The 23,246-nt window shown below is 43.8% G+C and overlaps 1 protein-coding gene across 1 annotated transcript in view; it reads right to left on the bottom strand.

The window, feature by feature from the left end:
* LOC147700980 (phospholipase A2 inhibitor and Ly6/PLAUR domain-containing protein-like) overlaps positions 1-23,246 on the bottom strand; it is a 176,040-nt gene that overhangs the window by 65,252 nt on the left and 87,542 nt on the right. Inside the window, exon 3 of the mRNA XM_086928558.1 lies at positions 13,181-13,321. Coding sequence (XP_086784684.1) covers positions 13,181-13,321 — 141 coding nt within the window. The remainder of the gene's footprint in view (positions 1-13,180; positions 13,322-23,246) is intronic.

The raw sequence follows: 23,246 nt of genomic DNA, 5'->3' as shown, positions 1-23,246 counted from the left end.
GCAAACACACCCGTGATTTGGCGGAGAAGAATGTCCCAACAAACCGGATGGTAGGCGGAGCACGAGTGTGTCCTGAAAAGCTCTAGGGCATTGGTGAATCACATTTACAGCGCGGGGTCCTTACCGCGACAGGATGCACCATCTTCTGTCACCGAAAACGGAGATTACACAGAAGAGGCTGCGGGTTGGAACTTTGCCGACCCATAACAGTGTGCGAAGCCGGACTTAATGAAATTCTCCACCAAGGAATGGGACTCCACTAAGGAACTGTAACAATCGCTTTTTTTTAATGGCTCCCAAACAGCATGAGAAATACAACTCCCAGCATGCAAGATAAATAGATTGAGACCCAGTAACCAATGGGAGGCGTGCATTCATACAAATTAATAAAGTGGAGTATTCTATTGAAACATGCGGAGTCGCCTATGATTAAGGGGCAACCTGCCCCGAAACGCGTCAGGCAAGCAGCAAACACACCCGTGATTTGGCGGAGAAGAATGTCCCAACAAACCGGATGGTAGGCGGAGCACGAGTGTGTCCTGAAAAGCTCTAGGGCATTGGTGAATCACATTTACAGCGCGGGGTCCTTACCGCGACAGGATGCACCATCTTCTGTCACCGAAAACGGAGATTACACAGAAGAGGCTGCGGGTTGGAACTTTGCCGACCCATAACAGTGTGCGAAGCCGGACTTAATGAAATTCTCCACCAAGGAATGGGACTCCACTAAGGAACTGTAACAATCGCTTTTTTTTAATGGCTCCCAAACAGCATGAGAAATACAACTCCCAGCATGCAAGATAAATAGATTGAGACCCAGTAACCAATGGGAGGCGTGCATTCATACAAATTAATAAAGTGGAGTATTCTATTGAAACATGCGGAGTCGCCTATGATTAAGGGGCAACCTGCCCCGAAACGCGTCAGGCAAGCAGCAAACACACCCGTGATTTGGCGGAGAAGAATGTCCCAACAAACCGGATGGTAGGCGGAGCACGAGTGTGTCCTGAAAAGCTCTAGGGCATTGGTGAATCACATTTACAGCGCGGGGTCCTTACCGCGACAGGATGCACCATCTTCTGTCACCGAAAACGGAGATTACACAGAAGAGGCTGCGGGTTGGAACTTTGCCGACCCATAACAGTGTGCGAAGCCGGACTTAATGAAATTCTCCACCAAGGAATGGGACTCCACTAAGGAACTGTAACAATCGCTTTTTTTTAATGGCTCCCAAACAGCATGAGAAATACAACTCCCAGCATGCAAGATAAATAGATTGAGACCCAGTAACCAATGGGAGGCGTGCATTCATACAAATTAATAAAGTGGAGTATTCTATTGAAACATGCGGAGTCGCCTATGATTAAGGGGCAACCTGCCCCGAAACGCGTCAGGCAAGCAGCAAACACACCCGTGATTTGGCGGAGAAGAATGTCCCAACAAACCGGATGGTAGGCGGAGCACGAGTGTGTCCTGAAAAGCTCTAGGGCATTGGTGAATCACATTTACAGCGCGGGGTCCTTACCGCGACAGGATGCACCATCTTCTGTCACCGAAAACGGAGATTACACAGAAGAGGCTGCGGGTTGGAACTTTGCCGACCCATAACAGTGTGCGAAGCCGGACTTAATGAAATTCTCCACCAAGGAATGGGACTCCACTAAGGAACTGTAACAATCGCTTTTTTTAATGGCTCCCAAACAGCATGAGAAATACAACTCCCAGCATGCAAGATAAATAGATTGAGACCCAGTAACCAATGGGAGGCGTGCATTCATACAAATTAATAAAGTGGAGTATTCTATTGAAACATGCGGAGTCGCCTATGATTAAGGGGCAACCTGCCCCGAAACGCGTCAGGCAAGCAGCAAACACACCCGTGATTTGGCGGAGAAGAATGTCCCAACAAACCGGATGGTAGGCGGAGCACGAGTGTGTCCTGAAAAGCTCTAGGGCATTGGTGAATCATATATATATATATATATATATATATATATATATATATATATATATATATATATATATATATATATATATATATATATATATATATATATATATACACACACACATATACAAATATACATATATGTGAGCAAGCCTATAGCCCTATAGGTTGTTCTTGACAGCGTTGACAGCAATGTGAGGGGTGGCAACAGGTGGTTGGAGTTGAGGAAATTAGAATCTAAGTACATTATAATGTACAACACAATGCAACCTATAGGGCATAACTTGGGGGAGGAACTAGCAATTCACCTCCAAAATTAAAAATTGAGTTCGAAACTGGGTTTTGAGAAAGCTGCTGCCGCTTGGGTAACTAAAGTTTGATAACATTTTAATCTTGGTTTTGATAGTGATCTGTATGGAAATACGTGTTACATGTAGCAATGGGCTTTTTTCTTTCCTTGCAGGAACGGGGACACCACTGTGAATTTTGCCCACTCGGGCATGATTGGATAAGTCACTACAAATGGCGGTTTTTGAACTCTGCAGCATATGCCCACTGGGGCTGTATAGTTATTTAATAGACTGGTTCTTTAATGTGTGGTTGTGACATAAACCAGCCATTTCTGCCGAGGGAACCTTTCCGGTGGATATTTATAATTCAATAGCCACATGGCTATTTATGAATTTTGTTTGGCCAGTGCTTCATTATTTACGCTGCTTTAATTATCTGCCATGCAATGTGTCTTTAATTACTGATGTACAGTTCCACAATGGTTAATTAATTTGTTGTTCACATGAAACTTTTCATTTTTGTGGCCCAGTTTGTTTACACAAAATGTTTCCACTATGTCTATGATCACGTGTGACTAAAAAATAATACTGCATGTTCCTTTACAAAGAACGATGGTACCGATAAGCTCCACCCGTGAGCAAGAGATCAGCTGATCTCGAAACGCGTTGGGTGTTTTTTTCAGTCAAATAAACTCTGACAACACCGTTCTACAATTGGACTCCGACTCTGCTTTTTCTTAAAAAGGAACACGAACCTGGAGTGTGTGGAAATATAAATATATATATATATATATATATATATATATATATATATATATATATATATATATATATATATATATATATATATGTATGTATATATATATATATATATATATATATATATATATATATATATATATATATATATATATATATATATATATATATATATATATATATATATATATATATATATATATATATATATATATATATATATATATACATATACATACACTATTATATATGTTACTCCCAAAGTGCCCTAGGCATCTGAGAGGCACTCACAGTCCTCCGCCCGCCCTCCGGGCTTCAATTTAACATGCCTTGAAGCACCACATTCAATCGTTTGCTCGACGCGTTTCGGGGGACAGGCCCCCTTCTTCGTGGGCTGCTGCTGGAAAAACACTCGAAATGCATCTTTACAGATTGTAGACCTTTTTATTCAAGACAAACCCCCAGGAGGGCGTGTGCTCAATGCATAGTCCAGCTGTGAATTGTGGGGCTTGTGGTCCGTAAAGATGCAGATAATGTTTATATCCTTTAAGTAAGGTCGAGTGTTTCTGGCAATTTTTCGCAATGTCATTATAAACCTTCAGTAGGCTGTGTCCCGGTTTGGCATATCCATTATATCTGGAGTTCTGTGCTCCCCGAGTCCCAAACTGTTCAGAACTCTAAGCCTCGTTGTGCTGAATGATCCATCTTGATGTCAGCCGGCGATGGTGCATTCTCCACAGCCAGGCCGCCGTGTATTAGTTTACCCCCAAATTGCCCTAAGCATCTGAGAGGCAATCACAGTCCTCCGTCCTCCGGGCTTCAATTTAACATGCCTTGCCGCTACACATTCAATCGTTTGCCCGACGCATTTCGGGGGACACGCCCCCTTCTTCATGGGCTGCTTCTGGAAAAACACTTGAAATGCATCTTTAAAGATTGTAGACCTTTTTATTCAAGACAAACGTCCAGGAGGGCGTGTGCTCAATGCATAGTCCATCTGTGAATTGTGTGGCTTATGGTCTGTAAAGATGCAGATAATGTTTATATCCTTTAAGTAAGGTCGAGTGTTTCTAGCAATTTTTTGCAATGTCATTATGAACCTTCAGTAGGCTGTGTCCTGGTTTGGCATGTCCATTATATCTGGAGTTCTGTGCTTCCAGAGTCCCAAACTGTTCAGAACTCCAAGCCTCGTCATGCTGAATGATCCATCTTGATGTCAGCCGGCGACGGTGCACTCTCCATGGCCAGGCCGCCGTGTATTATTTTACTCCCAAAGTTCCCTAAGCATCTGAGTGGCACTCACAAACCTCCACCCTCCGGGCATCAATTTAACATGCCTTGCCGCTCCAAATTCAATTGTTTCTCATACTTCAATGCAAATTTCTATGTATATAATGCATATTAAAATAACGAAGCAAACCACATTCACTGGATGATGTCAACAGTGATATCATCATTGATGTCATGTGAGATGTCATCAGTGATGTCACTGACCATGTCATGAACGATGTAATATGTGACATCATCAGCAGTGGATTGGGGGTGCGCGAGATATAGTTAGTACAACTAACTATATAGGAGCAATTTCAATGGTTTTTTAAATGCTAATTCCTAACTATATAAGGCCTGAAACCTATGGTTCTTTCAGTGAATTTCAAAAGTTTTTTAAATGCTAACTCCTAACTATATATGACATGAAACCTATGGTTTTTTAAGTGAATATATATATATATATGTATATGTATATGTATATATATATATTCAATGAAAAAACCATTGGTTTTAGGCCATATATAGTTAGGGATTTGCATTTACAAAACCTTATTTTACTCGCATAAAACCATTGAAATTCCATATATAGTTATAAGCGCTAACTATATATCGCGCACCCGCAATCCACTGCTGATGATGTCACATATTACATCATTCATGACATGGTTAGTGACATCACTGATGACATCACTGATGACATCTCAAATGACATCACTGATTACATCACTGATGACAACATGCAGTGACTGTATGTTTCTGTAAAGTTAAAATATCTCTTACATATTGAAGAATGAGTGGATATATAAGTGTCTGGATGAAGGATTTAGTAGGTGCATGACTGACTGTATGAGTGAGTGATTAAATGTGTCTCACTGAGTGCATGGGTTAGTGACTAAACTGTCTTAATTTGTGCATCATTATGTCTGTTGTTCTGTAAACTGTTGCATGTGTTGATAAGTAGCTATATGAGTAACTATATGGGTTATTGATTGGTTGCCCAAGTATTTGTATGGGATACTGAGTGTGTGTGTAGGTGGCTGGGAGGTGTATGACTCTGTGCATAGATGTGTGAGCAGTTGATTCACTAGATGTATGGTTTCAAAAGTGCATGTGGAAACAGCTGTATGGGCGGTTGACTGTGTGCATGAGTGCATTGGTGAGTGAATGGATATCTCAGTGCTACATGTCAAAGTAAGTACATATGTAAAACACAGTACATGTGAGAGTTGACATATATAAATAACTGTGCATAAGAGCCAGTGAATGTGTGAGTGGCTGTATGGATCATTGTGAACTTGTATCAGGGATTGTATAATAGAGTAAATATGTGTTAGTATATGTTTGAATAAGTAAATTTTGTATAACTGTATAGTTGAGGAAATGGAGGTGTGATTGATTCTTTGCATGACTGACTAGGTGTGTGAGTAACTCCATGGATGAGTGACAGTCTGTGAGTGTCTGTTTACACTGATTGTATCTAAGGTTATATTAGAGTCTGAAGAGGTTCATCGTATTATCACATGAATGATATCATCAGTGATGTTATCAGTCATGTCAAATGAGATGTTTTCAGTGATGTCATTTGAGATGTCATCAGTGATGTCATCAGTGATGTCACTAACCATGTCATGAATGATGTAATATGTGACATCATCAGCAGTGGATTGCGGGTGCGCGATATATAGTTAGCGCTTATAACTATATATGGAATTTCAATGGTTTTATGCGAGTAAAATAAGGTTTTTTAAATGCAAATCCCTAACTATATATGGCCTAAAACCAATGGTTTTTTCATTGAATTTTCAAGGTTTTGTAAATGCAAATTCCTAACTATATATCCACTATAACCTATGGTTTTTTCTGTGAATTTCATTGGTTTTTTAATAGCAAATATGAAAAGCTTTAAAATGTCAAGTACGTGATAGATAAAAACATTTTCGTATTTATGCACGCTGATGTGCTTTGAACGCTGCACCCCCCCTCCCCTCTTTTGTCTTAGTAGTACTCTCTCTTTGCAGATAGTGAACGGTAGTTAACGCAAGCCTTTGCCCCCGTTGTAATCCGTCGTGCCTGCTTGTCTCTCCATTTGATTGATTGTTGTCCAAGCATTTACTGTTTTAGAATTGGTTCTCTTTGGATCATTCTCTATTTACAAACAAGCACAAAGTCGCAATACTCTGTTTAGTCTTTGCAGATAGTGAAAAATCGTGTAAAAAAAATAAAAGTAATCGAGCAAAATCAGTAGGCCACTAATTGGATCTCTTTTTGACCTCGCTAAAATAGAAATATTAGGAACAACCCTTCATGAGAAATACGAAAATAGTGAGATGAACTGAGCTCCAGAGGGCTGCAAGACAGCTCGGCTCCATCACCCATCCCGCACAAAATAACGACAAACCCTATGCAAATATTAAAAATATAGACAACACACCAGCAAAGAAACAGGGTAAAACATTTTATTAAAAAACTATTTACATAACGTTGGTTTATAAGATGATGTCAGTAGTGGACCGATGTGTGAATAGATCAAAAGCAGCACAAGGCTCCAAGATCCGGATGGCAAGCTCCTGGATGTTGGGTGCCATAGTTTAGAGTTCTGAATTTGAGCCTTTTTCAATGCCTGTGCTTTGTTGAATCAAAATGGCGGCTTGACACAAAGCTGACTCAAGCGTTGCTACTGATGCTATGCAGACCAAAACTGGTTTTCAGTTTGTACATTTTTCTAGATTTTTCAATCCAAGTTTGGTTGACTTTGTAGAACGATGGCTTCAAATTTTCAACATACGGTGTGGTGGCGCTGACTGGGAGGGGGCGCTTCGCTCCTGCCCCCTCCCCAAGTAAGATTTTCATACGTGAAAGTACGTTAATGGTTTTGGTCCCTGAGATGCTTCGATGTCACTGCCATTCTCAAATAGCATAAGTTCTGGATGTTGGGTGCCATAGTTAAGAGTTCTGAGCAGTGCTTGTAACACTGTCTGAAGCTTATTTCCACCTTCTGCAGCTTCACTATTCTCAAAGTAAGTGAGTGTCGTTTGTGGACCTGACTGCATTAGAAAACAATGTGATATGTTAGCTTCCTAAACAGCTTGACGGAGGCCCCTGAGGGGCGGTGTGATGGCCATGGACTCGGAGAAGACGCTTGGCTCCGACACCCTCCCCAAGTCTTATAGCACTGGTGTAGCCTGAGATCGCCCCCGACATAGGCGGCCGGCTCCCGGGGTCCGGCGGAACTTTTTGCCTTTTGATGACTCTTCAATTCTGGACCTTGTCCCACAATCCGTTTGACCTGAAGACAAGCTGTAGTGGGGCGCCCCTTTACCGTTTTAGTTGCCATTCCGCCCGCTTTTGCTACACTGTGCCTCTTCCGCCATTCAGCTGTTTACCGCCCGCTCTTGCGACTACAGCGTCTCGCTCATCATGTAGTTGAGTTGCTCCCGCTCTTGCGGTGCAGCGATAGGCGGCTGCCACAGGACTCTCAAAATGGCGGCCGGCTCTTCGGTTTTGGGCCTGGTCCACTAAAATGGCCCTGGGACACCTTGGAACTCGGACGCTTCCCTGATAGGGCTTGGGTCCCATTCTCGAAAAGCGTCCCCTCAGCCGTGAAGATTCTACAAAAGTCTTGGGGGCCTCCGACTCCCGCAGGCTTCTGGTGGGGAGCGGCTGCCATGATTGCTCGTGGAATGGCCACGACGGAGCTACGAGATGGTAGTGGTCTCATGCTGCACGCCAATTTTCGGAGCAGCATTGTAGGATACCAAAACCAGTGCGGCAGTTTACTGGACATCACCTGGGTGCCTGTCGTACATGTTGTGTCAGCCATGTGACACTGGACACAGTCCCATCAACATCTCAACGCGTTCTGCTGCCTTGGGACTATTCGCACAACAGACCGCTACTGACGAGGCCTCCCCCCGCACCACCCGGGACGCCCCACGCTGTTTTTCTGTGCTGCATTGTAGGATCCCAAAACCAGTGCGGCACCCAGGCGACATCACCTGGGTGCCGTCCAGAACTCTGCACGTTGTGCTGCCTTGGGACTATTCGCACAAAAGACAGCTTCTAACCATTGTTGCTTTTTGTGTTGAAAAATGTTTAAATGTTTTTAGTTTTTGTTCCGTTCGTTATAGTTAATAGTTAATAAAGTTTTATAATCTTACTTTGTTGGAGTGTTATCTATTTTTTTAAAAACGGGTGAATGGGGCCTTGAATCGGGTTATTGTCATGTGTGGGCTTTGGAAGTGTGCTGCTGCAGGATCGGACATTTCAAACTCAAATGCACGTTCTTTTTCTTACCTTTCCGAAGCATGGAGCGCAATAGCAGGCAGAGAAAGGGCGATGCACGTGTTGAACACTACCTGACCTGGCAAGTTGCTGGCAGTGCCCCCCCGCCCGCTCCTGAAAGAGGGCACACACACACCGCCGCCCCGAGTACTTCACAAATCTTTAAAAGACCATGCGCTTGTTCATGAGGCTTAAATGGTTTATCACCTCTTCTAGAACCCCTGCATCGACCCTCTGACGTTTCCTGGAAAAATTACCATGTAACACAATACCAAGCCCTGTCAGCTGAAACCCCCAAGGAATCGTGGGGCATATTATCAAGGGGGTTTATCTCCGCTTTTTTGGCTTTAAAAGCCATGAAAGCGGAGATAAAATTATCTCCCTATTACCAAGCTGTCGCTAACACCAGTTAAAAGGAGACAGCTAAAAGGAGATAGCGACCATCTTGGGCCCCGCTTTGCATGTCAGTGATACTTATCACTAATGACATGCAAAGTGGCGTGCCAAGATGTTAGCGACTGGAAACAGTCCCTAACATCGCTATCTTCTATTACCAACTTTTGGAGATATTCGCGCTAAGCGCGAATATCTCCAAAATCTAACACCTGCCCTGAGCAGTTCTTAGCCATGTTATCCAATGGGAGGTGGATAACATGGCTAAGAGCATTTGCTCGATAATACATGAATATCGCTGACTTTTCTGCGATAATAGCAAGGTTTATCTGCGATAAAAATCGCCGATGTGCGGCGATAATTTTTGTCTCTAAACAAGTTAAGAGACAAAAATTATCGCTAGTTGTTCGTAATATGCCCCCGGGTTTTTGCTTGCAGAAATCGGGAGGCGGGAGACTAGCACTGAAATCAGTAGTCACACGCCTGAATCGGGAGGGTTGGCATGTCTGAATTCTCTACAGCTGGGGCCATAAACTACATCCGCAGGGGTAGGTGATAGCCTGGGACCAGCCTGGCATCTAAAATGGCTGCCGTGCACGACAAAATTGTGGCATTGGAAAAAAGGCAAGATGGCGCAGCCGCTGGAAGAGATGTATCAACATATATCAGCCTCCTCAGCCACCCTCAGGAAACATAGGGGATTAGGATACGTCTCCCGCACCCCCTTATACCTAGTAATTTAATTAACGAAGCACAAAATGGCGAATTCCCGTTTCGCTACCAGTTTGCGGCCCAGTTCGCGGCCCGTGAAGCGCTTCTACCGTGAAAAATATTTTTTTTTTTCTTTTCCCCACGGGACCCTTTAATAACCCCAACAACATTCCTAGGGGGTCAAGAGGGGGATACCTTGCCCCCTTTCATTAAATTCCCCTTTCGTTTTTCACCTCTTCTTCTCTCTCGATCCTACCGAGAGACAAGATGGCGGCCGCTCCAGACTGTTTAGAATGTTGACAGACACCGGAGAGCCAATCAGCTTTCTGCGCGCAAAGTTCCGAAACCCGAAAAGTAAGCGGACCGGATCGCTGCCCGGAGCGCTGTTACAGATATATATCTTGATTTAAACGTTAATTTCTCAAAATCCACTGAAGCACATATATTGAGATCTAGCAAAGGCACATCGGGCTAACAGTCCCTACAATTTTGCCAAGTTTCGTGCAAATCCATTCAGCCGTTCGAGCTAAAAGTGAGTCCAACCGCCCTATGGAAAACTCAATGTAAAAAACGCGTTTTGGGACCCCCCTTTTTTCTCAGCCCCCCCTTGACAAACCCCACCAAATTTTCAGGGGCTGCTCAGAAACAAAATGTGCCATTTTCCTGAAAATTTCAGCCGATTCCGTCCACAAACGCCAAAGTTATTAGACATAGAATTTTCAGAAATCCCATAGGGAATTAATCCTAACTATATATACCTACTGGCGATAGCCAGTAGGTAATATATATATATATATATATATATATATATATATATATATATATATATATATATACTACTGGCGGTTGCCAGTAGGTAGTTATAGTTAGGATTTTTTTCAATGCAAAATCTCAAAATTCTATTTGGAATAACTTTGGCGCCGAATGACGAATCTGCCTTAAATTTCCTCAAATTTGCCTCACCGAGCTCCGGTCCTTCCTTGAAAGTTTCAAGGGGATTCGTCAAGCGGGGGCCGAGATAAAAGGGGGGTCCCAAAACGTGTTTTCCCCATGTTAATTTCCATAGGGCGGTCGAACTCACTTTTAGCCCGAACGGCTGAATGGATTACCACCTAACTTGGCAAAATTGTAGGGACTGGTAGCCCGATGTGCCTTTGCTATGTCTCAAGATATGTGCTCCAGTGGATTTTAAGTAATTTAGGTTCAAAAAAATATATATATCTATGGTAGCGCCCCGGTGCGCGCACAGGGGAGCGCTCCGGGCGCACCACGCGAGGTGCGCACGGAAATCTGATTGGCTCTCGGGTGTCTGTAAACATTCAAAAGAGTCTGGAGCGGCCGCCATCTTGTGTCTCGGTAGGATCGAGACCCAAGAGGTGGAAAAAAAAGGGGGAATTGACCAGAAGGGGGCTAGGACAGACCCCCCTGACCCCCTAGGTTTGATGTGGGGGTCACAAAAGGGCCCAGCGGGGGGGAGCGGACCGGGGAGCGGACCATGGGGAAAAGAGAATGACAGAGTTTTTAAAAATTGTAGCCTTTTTTTATAAATTGGAGGTAGTTCTAAAAAGAACTGTTTTTTTTGTTTTATATTTTTATTTATTATTTTTTGAACATTTTTAACTTTTTTTGGGTTTTCTGAACAGTTTTATATTTTTTTTGTATTTTTCATGGGGAGAAACGAAAAAATAGGGAATTGAAAATGGCTCAACTGGAGCAAAAAAAAAAAAGAAAAGAAATAATTAGGGTTCATTGGGGCATTTGTGGTTGTCCCCAGCAAGGACGATGAGCTTTACGCTCTGTTCTCCATAGGATATTGTCTTCCCACAATATTTACAGGTTATTCTGAAATCTGCAAACCGTGGCTGAATGCAAGACATCGTCTCTCTTGCCGACGGAGTGAGTTGCTTTCTTTTCGAGGTGGTGCTTGTAGTTTGGGGAGGGTTTCTGGCCATTTCCCTCATCTCTGCAGCAGAATAGTTTATTGGATGCTTGCGCTGCATTTGTCTAATCATTGTGTTGTTTCCGAATGAATATTTTTTATTCGGGTTCCCCCTAGAAACTTCCATGCCACAGATTAGGCAAGTCACCTTGGCTGCATTTACTTTTTTCTTCCCCTCTGGGATTGAAAAAAACTCCCATATAATGTGTGGTCTTGGCTGGTATGGGGTATTGTGTTCCACAAGCCATCTTCTCCTCCCCGCCTCCTCCTCCTCCTCCTCTTCCTCCTCTTGTTGACCACCAATGTAGTCTTGTGGTGGTTCTCTTGGTGGTTGTGGTGGTTGTGCAGATGCACCAGCTGCTGCTGCTACTGAAGCCATTATATAGATCAAAAAGGTACAGAGAAGTACAATCAGGACTTCCTCAGTCAAAGGACAAAGTCAGAATAAGGAAAAAAGGTGGGGTCTTTCATCATTTGGAAAAAAAAAGGCCTGAACCAATGAGAAGTATTATTTTCAGGTCACAAGACCAGGGATTTCATCATTATGAAACTAAAACTGTTCTGCACCAATTAAAAGTGTTATTTTTAGGTCACATGACCGATGCGCTTACGCGACGCGCCCGGGGGCGCGCCCTGGGTCGCGTCGCGTAAGCGCGTCGGATGTTTACGTTGCGTGAGCGTATTCGCTCGAGTGCTTCCGGGTGCGCTTACGCCGTGCGTATCACGCTGACGCGGCTACGCGATACGTCACAAATACGACACAGAATGCAAGCATGAACAGATAATATTTAGACAGGATGTAATATTAAAAGAAGTGGGTAAAAAAGAGTATACAATGAGAAAAGAGGGGTTAAATGAGGTGAAGGCTTACAGAGAATGAAGAGCTAAGATCAGCTAATGGAAGAGGATGAATAGAGGAGGAATTATAAAGATGCAAGAGAATAAAGAAATGCAGTACCCTAAGGCTGAAAGATTAAGACAGGTGGGAGATAGTTAAAGAAACATATAATGTGGGAGAGAGGAAGAGAAATACAAAAGAAGAAGACAAACAGGAAAAAATTGGGGAAATGCAAGATGAGGACAAAATTAGGAAGTGGGTACCACGCTGCAGATTAGCTGAATGGGAAAATGATGTGAATGAGCAAGGCGGGTAGGATACAATGAGCTTGAATCATGAAGGGAAAGAGCAACAGAGGGAAGAACATTAATGCAGGACGGGGAAGAGGAAAAAGAGAGTGACAAGAGTAGGAACTGCAAGAGGAAGAAATGGGAAATCAGATGCAGATAGGAGGATGCATAAATAGCAGTTTTGTGACAGGAGTTGATAGAGGCATACGGTAGGGCAGTGAGGAAAACAGAAGAGAGGTTGAGGAATATGAAAACTTGATAAGTGTAAATATAAATAGAGAGTGTAGAAATATTAAGGGTATGTCGGTGGAAAGAAAAGAAAATGATTAAAATGTTTGGCTGGAGAGAAAAGTGGGTGTAGAGAGATATAGTCTGACAAGAGAAATAGATTAATAAAAAGTAAAAAATGTATTAGTGAAGAGAGGGAAAGCAGAGGAGAAAAAATGTATAGCAACTCACACTCTAGCTTGCCATTGTTGCAAGAATCTGAATTGCAGCAGACTCGCTTTATCGTAGTTTGGCCACTTGTGACGGTCTCAGAGAAGTAAAGGTCCTTGCATGCTTCGGCACAGCCCTTAAAGACCATATGCATTTGGCCATCTGCAAGAAATCACAAAACATAAAGTAAATATCTGTAATGATGTATCAGTAATGAAAAAAAAGGATGAGAGGAGGCAGGTAAAAAGAAGGATAATGTTGCCAGTACTGAGGTGTCAATGGCCTATGATCACACTGCTGCTGATTAGTGAGTGTATATATATATATATATACATAATTAATTCTCTTCGCCTTCAATACATGAGGGTCATGAATTATGGCTCCTCTGAGGAACCTGTCTTGCCCAGTGGGGTAGCCATGAATTAATGTGTGATTACAGGTTATATTTAACATTGCGTAGTTTTGCACACTATGCATTTAAGCATTAATCTAGGTTTGGGCATTACTGCTTTTTTGCGTCTCAGAGATAACTGTACATAATGAGTTCACGCATTACTACTTCTCACAGCGTAGGATGAAGATATCCCATTCTTTCAATTTGCTGTGGCATTACTTAAGGTTATAATTCAAGGAACGGCACTAATGTGCATAAGAGGTGATCATTCTTTGCATTATGCTGAAATAGTAACAACTTTGTTTGAATTTGCACGTTTTCAGTTATTGATGACCAACATTTGCATTAACAACTGCACTTTATATGTATTTAATATATTTGTGCTGCTTACCCCACTATGGGGTCTATCATGTTTTGCATGATTTTGCACAGACAACTATATTCGTACTGTAATTTTTTGCACATCACTGCAGACTTGCTTGATCCATTGCTGTTATCAAACTTTATTCAACAATGTAAAAATGATGTTGTGGCTACAAACATATTGATATGGTATATTGTGACCTCAGTATTTTTTCTATATCCCTTGATCCATTGGTCATGTGACATTTAGCACTTGCACTTTAAATGGTGGCTAGTACTATGAGAGTCATGTGAACAAGGCCTCTCTTGGGGCCGAAACACCTCATGGTGGTGCATGGTGTTACTGGAAATACATTATTACATGCACGCAACTTACTAGATCCGTCTCGTCTTTGCCTTGCAATTTGGTATACTGAAGACGGAGTTCTGTTCATATATATATATATATATATATATATATATATATATATATATATATATATATATATATATATATTCAATGAAAAAACCATTGGTTTTAGGCCATATATAGTTAGGGATTTGCATTTACAAAACCTTATTTTACTCGCATAAAACCATTGAAATTCCATATATAGTTATAAGCGCTAACTATATATCGCGCACCCGCAATCCACTGCTGATGATGTCACATATTACATCATTCATGACATGGTTAGTGACATCACTGATGACATCACTGATGACATCTCAAATGACATCACTGATGACATCACTGATGACAACATCCAGTGACTGTATGTTTCTGTAAAGTTAAAATATCTCTTACATATTGAAGAATGAGTGGATATATAAGTGTCTGGATGAAGGATTTAGTAGGCGCATGACTGACTGTATGAGTGAGTGATTAAATGTGTCTCACTGAGTGCATGGGTTAGTGACTAAACTGTCTTAATTTGTGCATCATTATGTCTGTTGTTCTGTAAACTGTTGCATGTGTTGATAAGTAGCTATATGAGTAACTATATGGGTTATTGATTGGTTGCCCAAGTATTTGTATGGGATACTGAGTGTGTGTGTGGGTGGCTGGGAGGTGTGTGACTCTGTGCATAGATGTGTGAGCAGTTGATTCACTAGATGTATGGTTTCAAAAGTGCATGTGGAAACAGCTGTATGGGCGGGTGACTGTGTGCATGAGTGAATGGATATCTCAGTGCTACATGTCAAAGTAAGTACATATGTAAAACACAGTACATGTGAGAGTTGACATATATAAATAACTGTGCATAAGAGCCAGTGAATGTGTGAGTGGCTGTATGGATCATTGTGAACTTGTATCAGGGATTGTATAATAGAGTAAATATGTGTTAGTATATGTTTGAATAAGTAAAGTTTGTATAACGGTATAGTTGAGGAAATTGAGGTGTGATTGATTCTTTGCATGACTGACTAGGTGTGTGAGTAACTCCATGGATGAGTGACAGTCTGTGAGTGTCTGTTTACACTGATTGTATCTAAGGTTATATTAGAGTCTGAAGAGGTTCATCGTATTATCACATGAATGATATCATCAGTGATGTTATCAGTCATGTCAAATGAGATGTTTTCAGTGATGTCATCAGTGATGTCATTTGAGATGTCATCAGTGATGTCATCAGTGATGTCACTAACCATGTCATGAATGATGTAATATGTGACATCATCAGCAGTGGATTGCGGGTGCGCGATATATAGTTAGCGCTTATAACTATATATGGAATTTCAATGGTTTTATGCGAGTAAAATAAGGTTTTGTAAATGCAAATCCCTAACTATATATGGCCTAAAACCAATGGTTTTTTCATTGAATTTTCAAGGTTTTGTAAATGCAAATTCCTAACTATATATCCACTATAACCTATGGTTTTTTCTGTGAATTTCATTGGTTTTTTAATAGCAAATATGAAAAGCTTTAAAATGTCAAGTACGTGATAGATAAAAACATTTTCGTATTTATGCACGCTGATGTGCTTTGAACGCTGCACCCCCCCCCCCTCTTTTGTCTTAGTAGTACTCTCTCTTTGCAGATACTGAAGGGTAGTTAACGCAGGCCTTTACCCCCGTTGTAATCCGTCGTGCCTGCTTGTCTCTCCATTTGATTGATTGTTGTCCAAGCATTTACTGTTTTAGAATTGGTTCTCTTTGGATCATTCTCTATTTACAAACAAGCACAAAGTCGCAATACTCTGTTTAGTCTTTGCAGATAGTGAAAAATCGTGTAAAAAAATAAAAGTAATCGAGCAAAATCAGTAGGCCACTAATTGGATCTCTTTTTGACCTCGCTAAAATAGAAATATTAGGAACAACCCTTCATGAGAAATACGAAAATAGTGAGATGAACTGAGCTCCACACCATGAGGGCTGCAAGACAGCTCGGCTCCATCACCCATCCCGCACAAAATAACGACAAACCCTATGCAAATATTAAAAATATAGACAACACACCAGCAAAGAAACAGGGTAAAACATTTTATTAAAAAACTATTTACATAACGTTGGTTTATAAGATGATGTCAGTAGTGGACCGATGTGTGAATAGGTCGAAAGCAGCACAAGGCTCCAAGATCCGGATGGCAACATCCTGGATGTTGGGTGCCATAGTTCAGAGTTCTGAGTTTAAGCCTTTTTCAATGCCTGTGCTTTGTTGAATCAAAATGGTGGCTTGACACAAAGCTGACTCAAGCGTTGCTACTGATGCTATGCAGACCAAAACTGGTTTTCAGTTTGTACATTTTTCTAGATTTTTCAATCCAAGTTTGGTTGACTTTGTAGAACGATGGCTTCAAATTTTCAACATACGGTGTGGTGGCACTGACTGGGAGGGGGCGCTTCGCTCCTGCCCCCTCCCCAAGTAAGATTTTCATACGTGAAAGTACGTTAATGGTTTTGGTCCCTGAGTTGCTTCGATGTCACTGCCATTCTCAAATGGCATAAGTTCTGGATGTTGGGTGCCATAGTTAAGAGTTCTGAGCAGTGCTTGTAACACTGTCTGAAGCTTATTTCCACCTACTGCAGCTTCACTATTCTCAAAGTAAGTGAGTGTCGTTTGTGGACCTGACTGCATTAGAAAACAATGTGATATGTTACCTTCCTAAACAGCTTGACGGAGGCCCCTGAGGGGCGGTGTGATGGCCATGGACTCGGAGAAGACGCTTGGCTCCGACACCCTCCCCAAGTCTTATAGCACTGGTGTAGCCTGAGATCGCCCCCGACATAGGCGGCCGGCTCCCGGGGTCCGGCAGAACTTTTTGCCTTTTGATGACTCTTCAATTCTGAACATTGTCCCAAAATCCGTTTGACCTGAAGACACGCTGTAGTGGGGCGCCCCTTTACCGTTTCAGTTGCCATTCCGCCCGCTTTTGCTACACTGTGCCTCTTCCGCCATTCAGCTGTTTACCGCCCGCTCTTGCGACTACAGCGTCTCGCTCATCATGTAGTTGAGTTGCTCCCGCTCTTGCGGTGCAGCGATAGGCGGCTGCCACAGGACTCTCAAAATGGCGGCCGGCTCTTCGGTTTTGGGCCTGGTCCACTAAAATGGCCCTGGGACACCTTGGAACTCGGACGCTTCCCTGATAGGGCTTGGGTCCCATTCTCGAAAAGCGTCCCCTCAGCCGTGAAGATTCTACAAAAGTCTTGGGGGCCTCCGACTCCCGCAGGCTTCTGGTGGGGAGCGGCTGTCATGATTGCTCGTGGAATGGCCACGACGGAGCTACGAGATGGTAGTGGTCTCATGCTGACGCCAGCTTTAGTCTGAAACATCCAGAAACACTGTAGACTACCAATTCGATCAGTTCCGGTAGCGCCCCAACATGACCCGGAAGAGAAGAACTTGCCCTCCCCTCTTTGACTGATGGTTCTTGTTGCCTGTCCCCTCTGTTGTCATTTAACAGAACTTTTTGGACTGCTGAAAGAAGTTGTGTTCCGAACGCTGGTTGGTGGAGACATTTTGACTATATTCTTGACCTACGTTGTCGCGTAATGCGTTATATGACACGCCGCGTTAGCGCACCCGGAAGTGATCCGAGGCGCGGCGCGCAGCGCGTAACGTAAGCATAACAGGTCATGTGACTTGTTAATAAAACTTTTCATTGGTTCATTTTACTTTTGTTAATTTAATGATGAAAAGCTTGATCATATGACCTAAAAATTACGCTTTTTATTGTTTTCGAACAATATTTTTTTTTCAAACATATGTTATAATATTCCAGGCTAATGTACTTTCCCGGAAAATTTACAACTGTCTTGCAAGTAAAATATATTTCTTTTTCGAGAAAAAGGGCGTTTCTTCCTTCCATGACGGAGCCGTTGAGTAAAAGAGATTCGGCCTGCTGTCTTAGTCGCCGATACGCCTGATTATCAGATTCTTATCGATCACTTTATGTTGCAGGAGAGGAAAACACAACTGCCCTTGACCATTTATCTTTACTGCGTTCCTACATATTATACCTTTTATCCGTCATGTAATTGGACTGCTTTATTTCACTTGCCTTTTACTGATTCGAAAACAGTGACTAAAAGTAAAAACTTTACCAATGTAAATACTACTACCGTGTTTTGTTTTAAAAACCTTTATTGTGAAAATGTCAGTATACAAATACGGGCCTATAACCACGTGGGCCGGCCACGGAGCAAACTGAAATCGTATATGATGAGGAGACATTTACACTGTAGAAGAACGTAACGAGCGGGCCATTAGGTTGCAAGAACAAAGGTGTCTAACAGTTGCGGAATCGGTGGACGTACATTTTGTAATTAAAATACGACAGGGCCACTTACAATAACATTTTCTAGATATACATTTGCGGGCAAGGAGTTACAAGTCCCATTTATACCGGCGCCATTTTGGGCGAGGCCGGGCAGGTCCAAGATATAGTCAAAATGTCTCCACCAACCATCGGCCAGACCAGAACCCCTTTCGGCCCTTTATGCTACAAGATGGTGTCTTCCATTCAGAAAATATTGTTGGCAGCATTTTGAAAGGAAACAGAAACAGCCGTTCTCCTAGTGAGTTTCACATTGTTACATTTAGGAAGAATGTTGAAGAGTAGTATGTGGAAAATCTGAAGCCATTTTTCTACAAACTCTCAATCAGACTTGGATGGAAAAAAAAAACCTGAAGAATGTACAAACTGAAAACCAATTTTTGTCTGTATTGCATCAACAGTAACGCTTGAGTCAGCTTTGTGTCAAGCCGCCATTTTCATTCAATCAATAGCGTCCCCCTGCACACATTCAGGGACCTGGTCGTGTCTTCAGATGAAACGGATTGTAGGAAAAGAAGCAGAAAGGAAAAGGAAAAAAGTTCCGCCGGACCTCGGGAGCCGGCCGCCTATGTCATGTGCGACCTTTGGCCACACCAGGGCAATAGTGAAGCTGCAGCAGGTGCAAATAAGCTTCAGACAGTCTTACAAGCACTGCTCAGAACTCTCAACTGAGGCACTCAACATCCAGGACTTGCCATTCGGATCTTGGCGCCTTGTGCTGGTTCCGACCTATTCACACATCGGTCCACTACTGACATCACCTCATAGGCCAACGGGGCACCCTACACTGACTTTCGGCGCAGCATTGTAGGATGGCCACACCAGTGCGGCAACTTGCTGGACACGACCTCGATGCCATCCGGATCTCGGCGCGTTCGAGTCACTGTACCGCAAGAGTGACCGGAACTCAGCTGAACACGCCGTCTTTCGGCGCAGCATTGTAGGATGGCCACACCAGTGCAGCAATTTGCTGGACACCACCTTGGGCAATAGTGAAGCTGCAAAAGGTGCAAATAAGCTTCAGACAGTCTTCAACTTACTCTGATTCTTATAATAAACTTCAGATAGTCTTACAAGCACTGCTCAGAACTCTCAACTATGGCACTCAACATCCAGAACTTGCCATTCGGATCTTGGCGCCTTGTGCTGGTTCCGACCTATTCACACATCGGTCCACTACTGACATCACCTCATAAGCCAACGGGGCAACCCACGCCGACTTTCGGCGCAGCATTGTAGGATGGCCACACCAGTGCGGCAACTTGCTGGACACAACATCGGGGCCATCCAGATCTCGGCGCGTTCGACTCACTGTACCGCAAGAGTGACCGCAACTCAGCTGGACACGCCATCTTTCGGCGCAGCATTGTAGGATGGCCACACCAGTGCGGCAATTTGCTGGACACCACCTCGGTGCCATCCGGATCTCGGCGCGTTCGAGTCACTGTACCGCAACAGTGACCGCAACTCAGCTGGACACGCCGTCTTTCGGCGCAGCATTGTAGGATGGCCACACCAGTGCGGCAATTTGCTGGACACCACCTCGGTGCCATCCGGATCTCGGCGCGTTCGAGTCACTGTACCGCAACAGTGACCGCAACTCAGCTGGACACGCCGTCTTTCGGCGCAGCATTGTAGGATGGCCACACCAGTGCGGCAATTTGCTGGACACCACCTCGGTGCCATCCGGATCTCGGCGCGTTGTGCTGCCTTCGGCCTATTCGCACATCGGTCCGCTACTGACGCCACCTCACGTGCCAACGGATTTTCTACGCTTTTTGTAGCCCTATGCCGCATAACAGGTCATGTGACTTGTTTATAAAACTTTTTATTGGTTCATTTTACTTTTGGTTTCCTAAAGATGGAAGTCTTGGTCATATGACCTAAAAATAACACTTTTCATTGGTTTAGAAATTTTTTTTTTCACAAACGATGAAAGCCCCACCTTGTTTCTGGATCATTCAGACTGAAGCTGGCATCAGCATGAGAGCACCACCATCTCGTGGCTCCGTCGTGGTCATTCCGCGAGCAATCATGGCAGCCGCTCCCCACCGAAACCCTGCGGGAGTCGGGGGCCCCCAAGACTTTTGTAGAATCTTCACGGCTGAGGGGACGCTTTTCGAGAATGGAGCCCAAGCCCTAACAGGCAAGCGTCCGAGTTCCAAGGTGTCCCAGGGCCATTTCAGTGGACCAGGCCCAAAACCGAGGAGCCGTCCGCCATTTTAAGAGCCATGTGGCAGCCGCCTATCGCTGCACTGCAAGAGTGGGAGCAACTCAACAACATGGTGAGCGAGACGCTGTAGCCGCAAGAGCGGGCGCAACTCAGCTAGATGGCCGCCACCTGGGGAGGCCCGTTCACGCCGCCTCCCCCACGCCCCCCCCCCCGGGGCCGCCGCACGACAATTTTCGGAGCAGCATTGTAGGATACCAAAACCAGTGCGGCAGTTTACTGGACATCACCTGGGTGCCTGTCGTACATGTTGTGTCAGCCATGGGACACTGGACACAGTCCCATCAACATCTCAACGCGTTCTGCTGCCTTGGGACTATTCGCACAAAAGACCGCTACTGACGAGGCCTCCCCCCGCACCACCCGGGACGCCCCACGCTGTTTTTCTGTGCTGCATTGTAGGATCCCAAAACCAGTGCGGCACCCAGGCGACATCACCTGGGTGCCGTCCAGAACTCTGCACGTTGTGCTGCCTTGGGACTATTCGCACAAAAGACAGCTTCTAACCATTGTTGCTTTTTGAGTTGAAAAATGTTTAAATGTTTTTAGTTTTTGTTCCGTTCATTATAGTTAAAAGTTAATAAAGTTTTATAATCTTACTTTGTTGGAGTGTTATCTATTTTTTTAAAAACGGGTGAATAGGGCCTTGAATCGGGTTATTGTCATGTGTGGGCTTTGGAAGTGTGCTGCTGCAGGATCGGACATTTCAAACTCAAATGCACGTTCTTTTTCTTACCTTTCCGAAGCATGGAGCTAGCAGGCAGAGAAAGGGTGATGCACGTGTTGAACACTACCTGACCTGGCAAGTTGCTGGCAGTGCCACCCCGCCCGCTCCTGAAAGAGGGCACACACACACCGCCGCCCCGAGTACTTCACAAATCTTTAAAAGACCATGCGCTTGTTCATGAGGCTTAAATGGTTTATCACCTCTTCTAGAACCCCTGCATCGACCCTCTGACGTTTCCTGGAAAAATTACCATGTAACACAATACCAAGCCCTGTCAGCTGAAACCCCCAAGGAATCGTGGGGCATATTATCAAGGGGGTTTATCTCCGCTTTTTTGGCTTTAAAAGCCATGAAAGCGGAGATAAAATTATCTCCCTATTACCAAGCTGTCGCTAACACCAGTTAGTGACAGCTAAAAGGAGATAGCGACCATCTTAGGCCCCGCTTTGCATGTCAGTGATACTTATCACTAATAACATGCAAAGTGGCGTGCCAAGATGTTAGCGACTGGAAACAGTCCCTAACATCGCTTTCTCCTATTACCAACTTTTGGAGATATTCGCGCTAAGCGCGAATATCTCCAAAATCTAACACCTGCCCTGAGCAGTTCTTAGCCATGTTATCCAATGGGAGGTGGATAACATGGCTAAGAGCATTTGCTCGATAATACATGAATATCGCTGACTTTTCTGCGATAATAGCAAGGTTTATCTGCGATAAAAATCGCCGATGTGCGGCGATAATTTTTGTCTCTAAACAAGTTAGAGACAAAAATTATTGCTAGTTGTTCGTAATATGCCCCCGGGTTTTTGCTTGCAGAAATCGGGAGGCGGGAGACTAGCACTGAAATCAGTAGTCACACGCCTGAATCAGGAGGGTTGGCATGTCTGAATTCTCTACAGCTGGGGCCATAAACTACATCCGCAGGGGTAGGTGATAGCCTGGGACCAGCCTGGCATCTAAAATGGCTGCCGTGCACGACAAAATTGTGGCATTGGAAAAAAGGCAAGATGGCGCAGCGGCTGGAAGAGATGTATCAACATATATCAGCCTCCTCAGCCACCCTCAGGAAACATAGGGGATTAGGATACGTCTCCCGCACCCCCTTATACCTAGTAATTTAATTAACGAAGCACAAAATGGCGAATTCCCGTTTCGCTACCAGTTTGCGGCCCAGTTCGCGGCCCGTGAAGCGCTTCTACCGTGAAAAATCATTTTTTTTTTCTTTTCCCCACGGGACCCTTTAATAACCCCAACAACATTCCTAGGGGGTCAAGAGGGGGATACCTTGCCCCCTTTCATTAAATTCCCCCTTCGTTTTTCACCTCTTCTTCTCTCTCGATCCTACCGAGAGACAAGATGGCGGCCGCTCCGGACTGTCACGCAGCAAAAAAAAAAAAAGCTCACGCACAGCCGCTGGAAGAGATGTATCAACATATATCAGCCTCCTCAGCCACCCTCAGGAAACATAGGGGATTAGGATACGTCTCCCGCACCCCCTTATACCTAGTAATTTAATTAACGAAGCACAAAATGGCGAATTCCCGTTTCGCTACCAGTTTGCGGCCCAGTTCGCGGCCCGTGAAGCGCTTCTACCGTGAAAAATCATTTTT

This window comes from Lissotriton vulgaris, chromosome 7 (assembly GCF_964263255.1).
Source record: "Lissotriton vulgaris chromosome 7, aLisVul1.2, whole genome shotgun sequence".
NCBI classification, from domain to species: domain Eukaryota; kingdom Metazoa; phylum Chordata; class Amphibia; order Caudata; family Salamandridae; genus Lissotriton; species Lissotriton vulgaris.
This window is presented reverse-complemented; position numbering and strand designations above follow the sequence as displayed.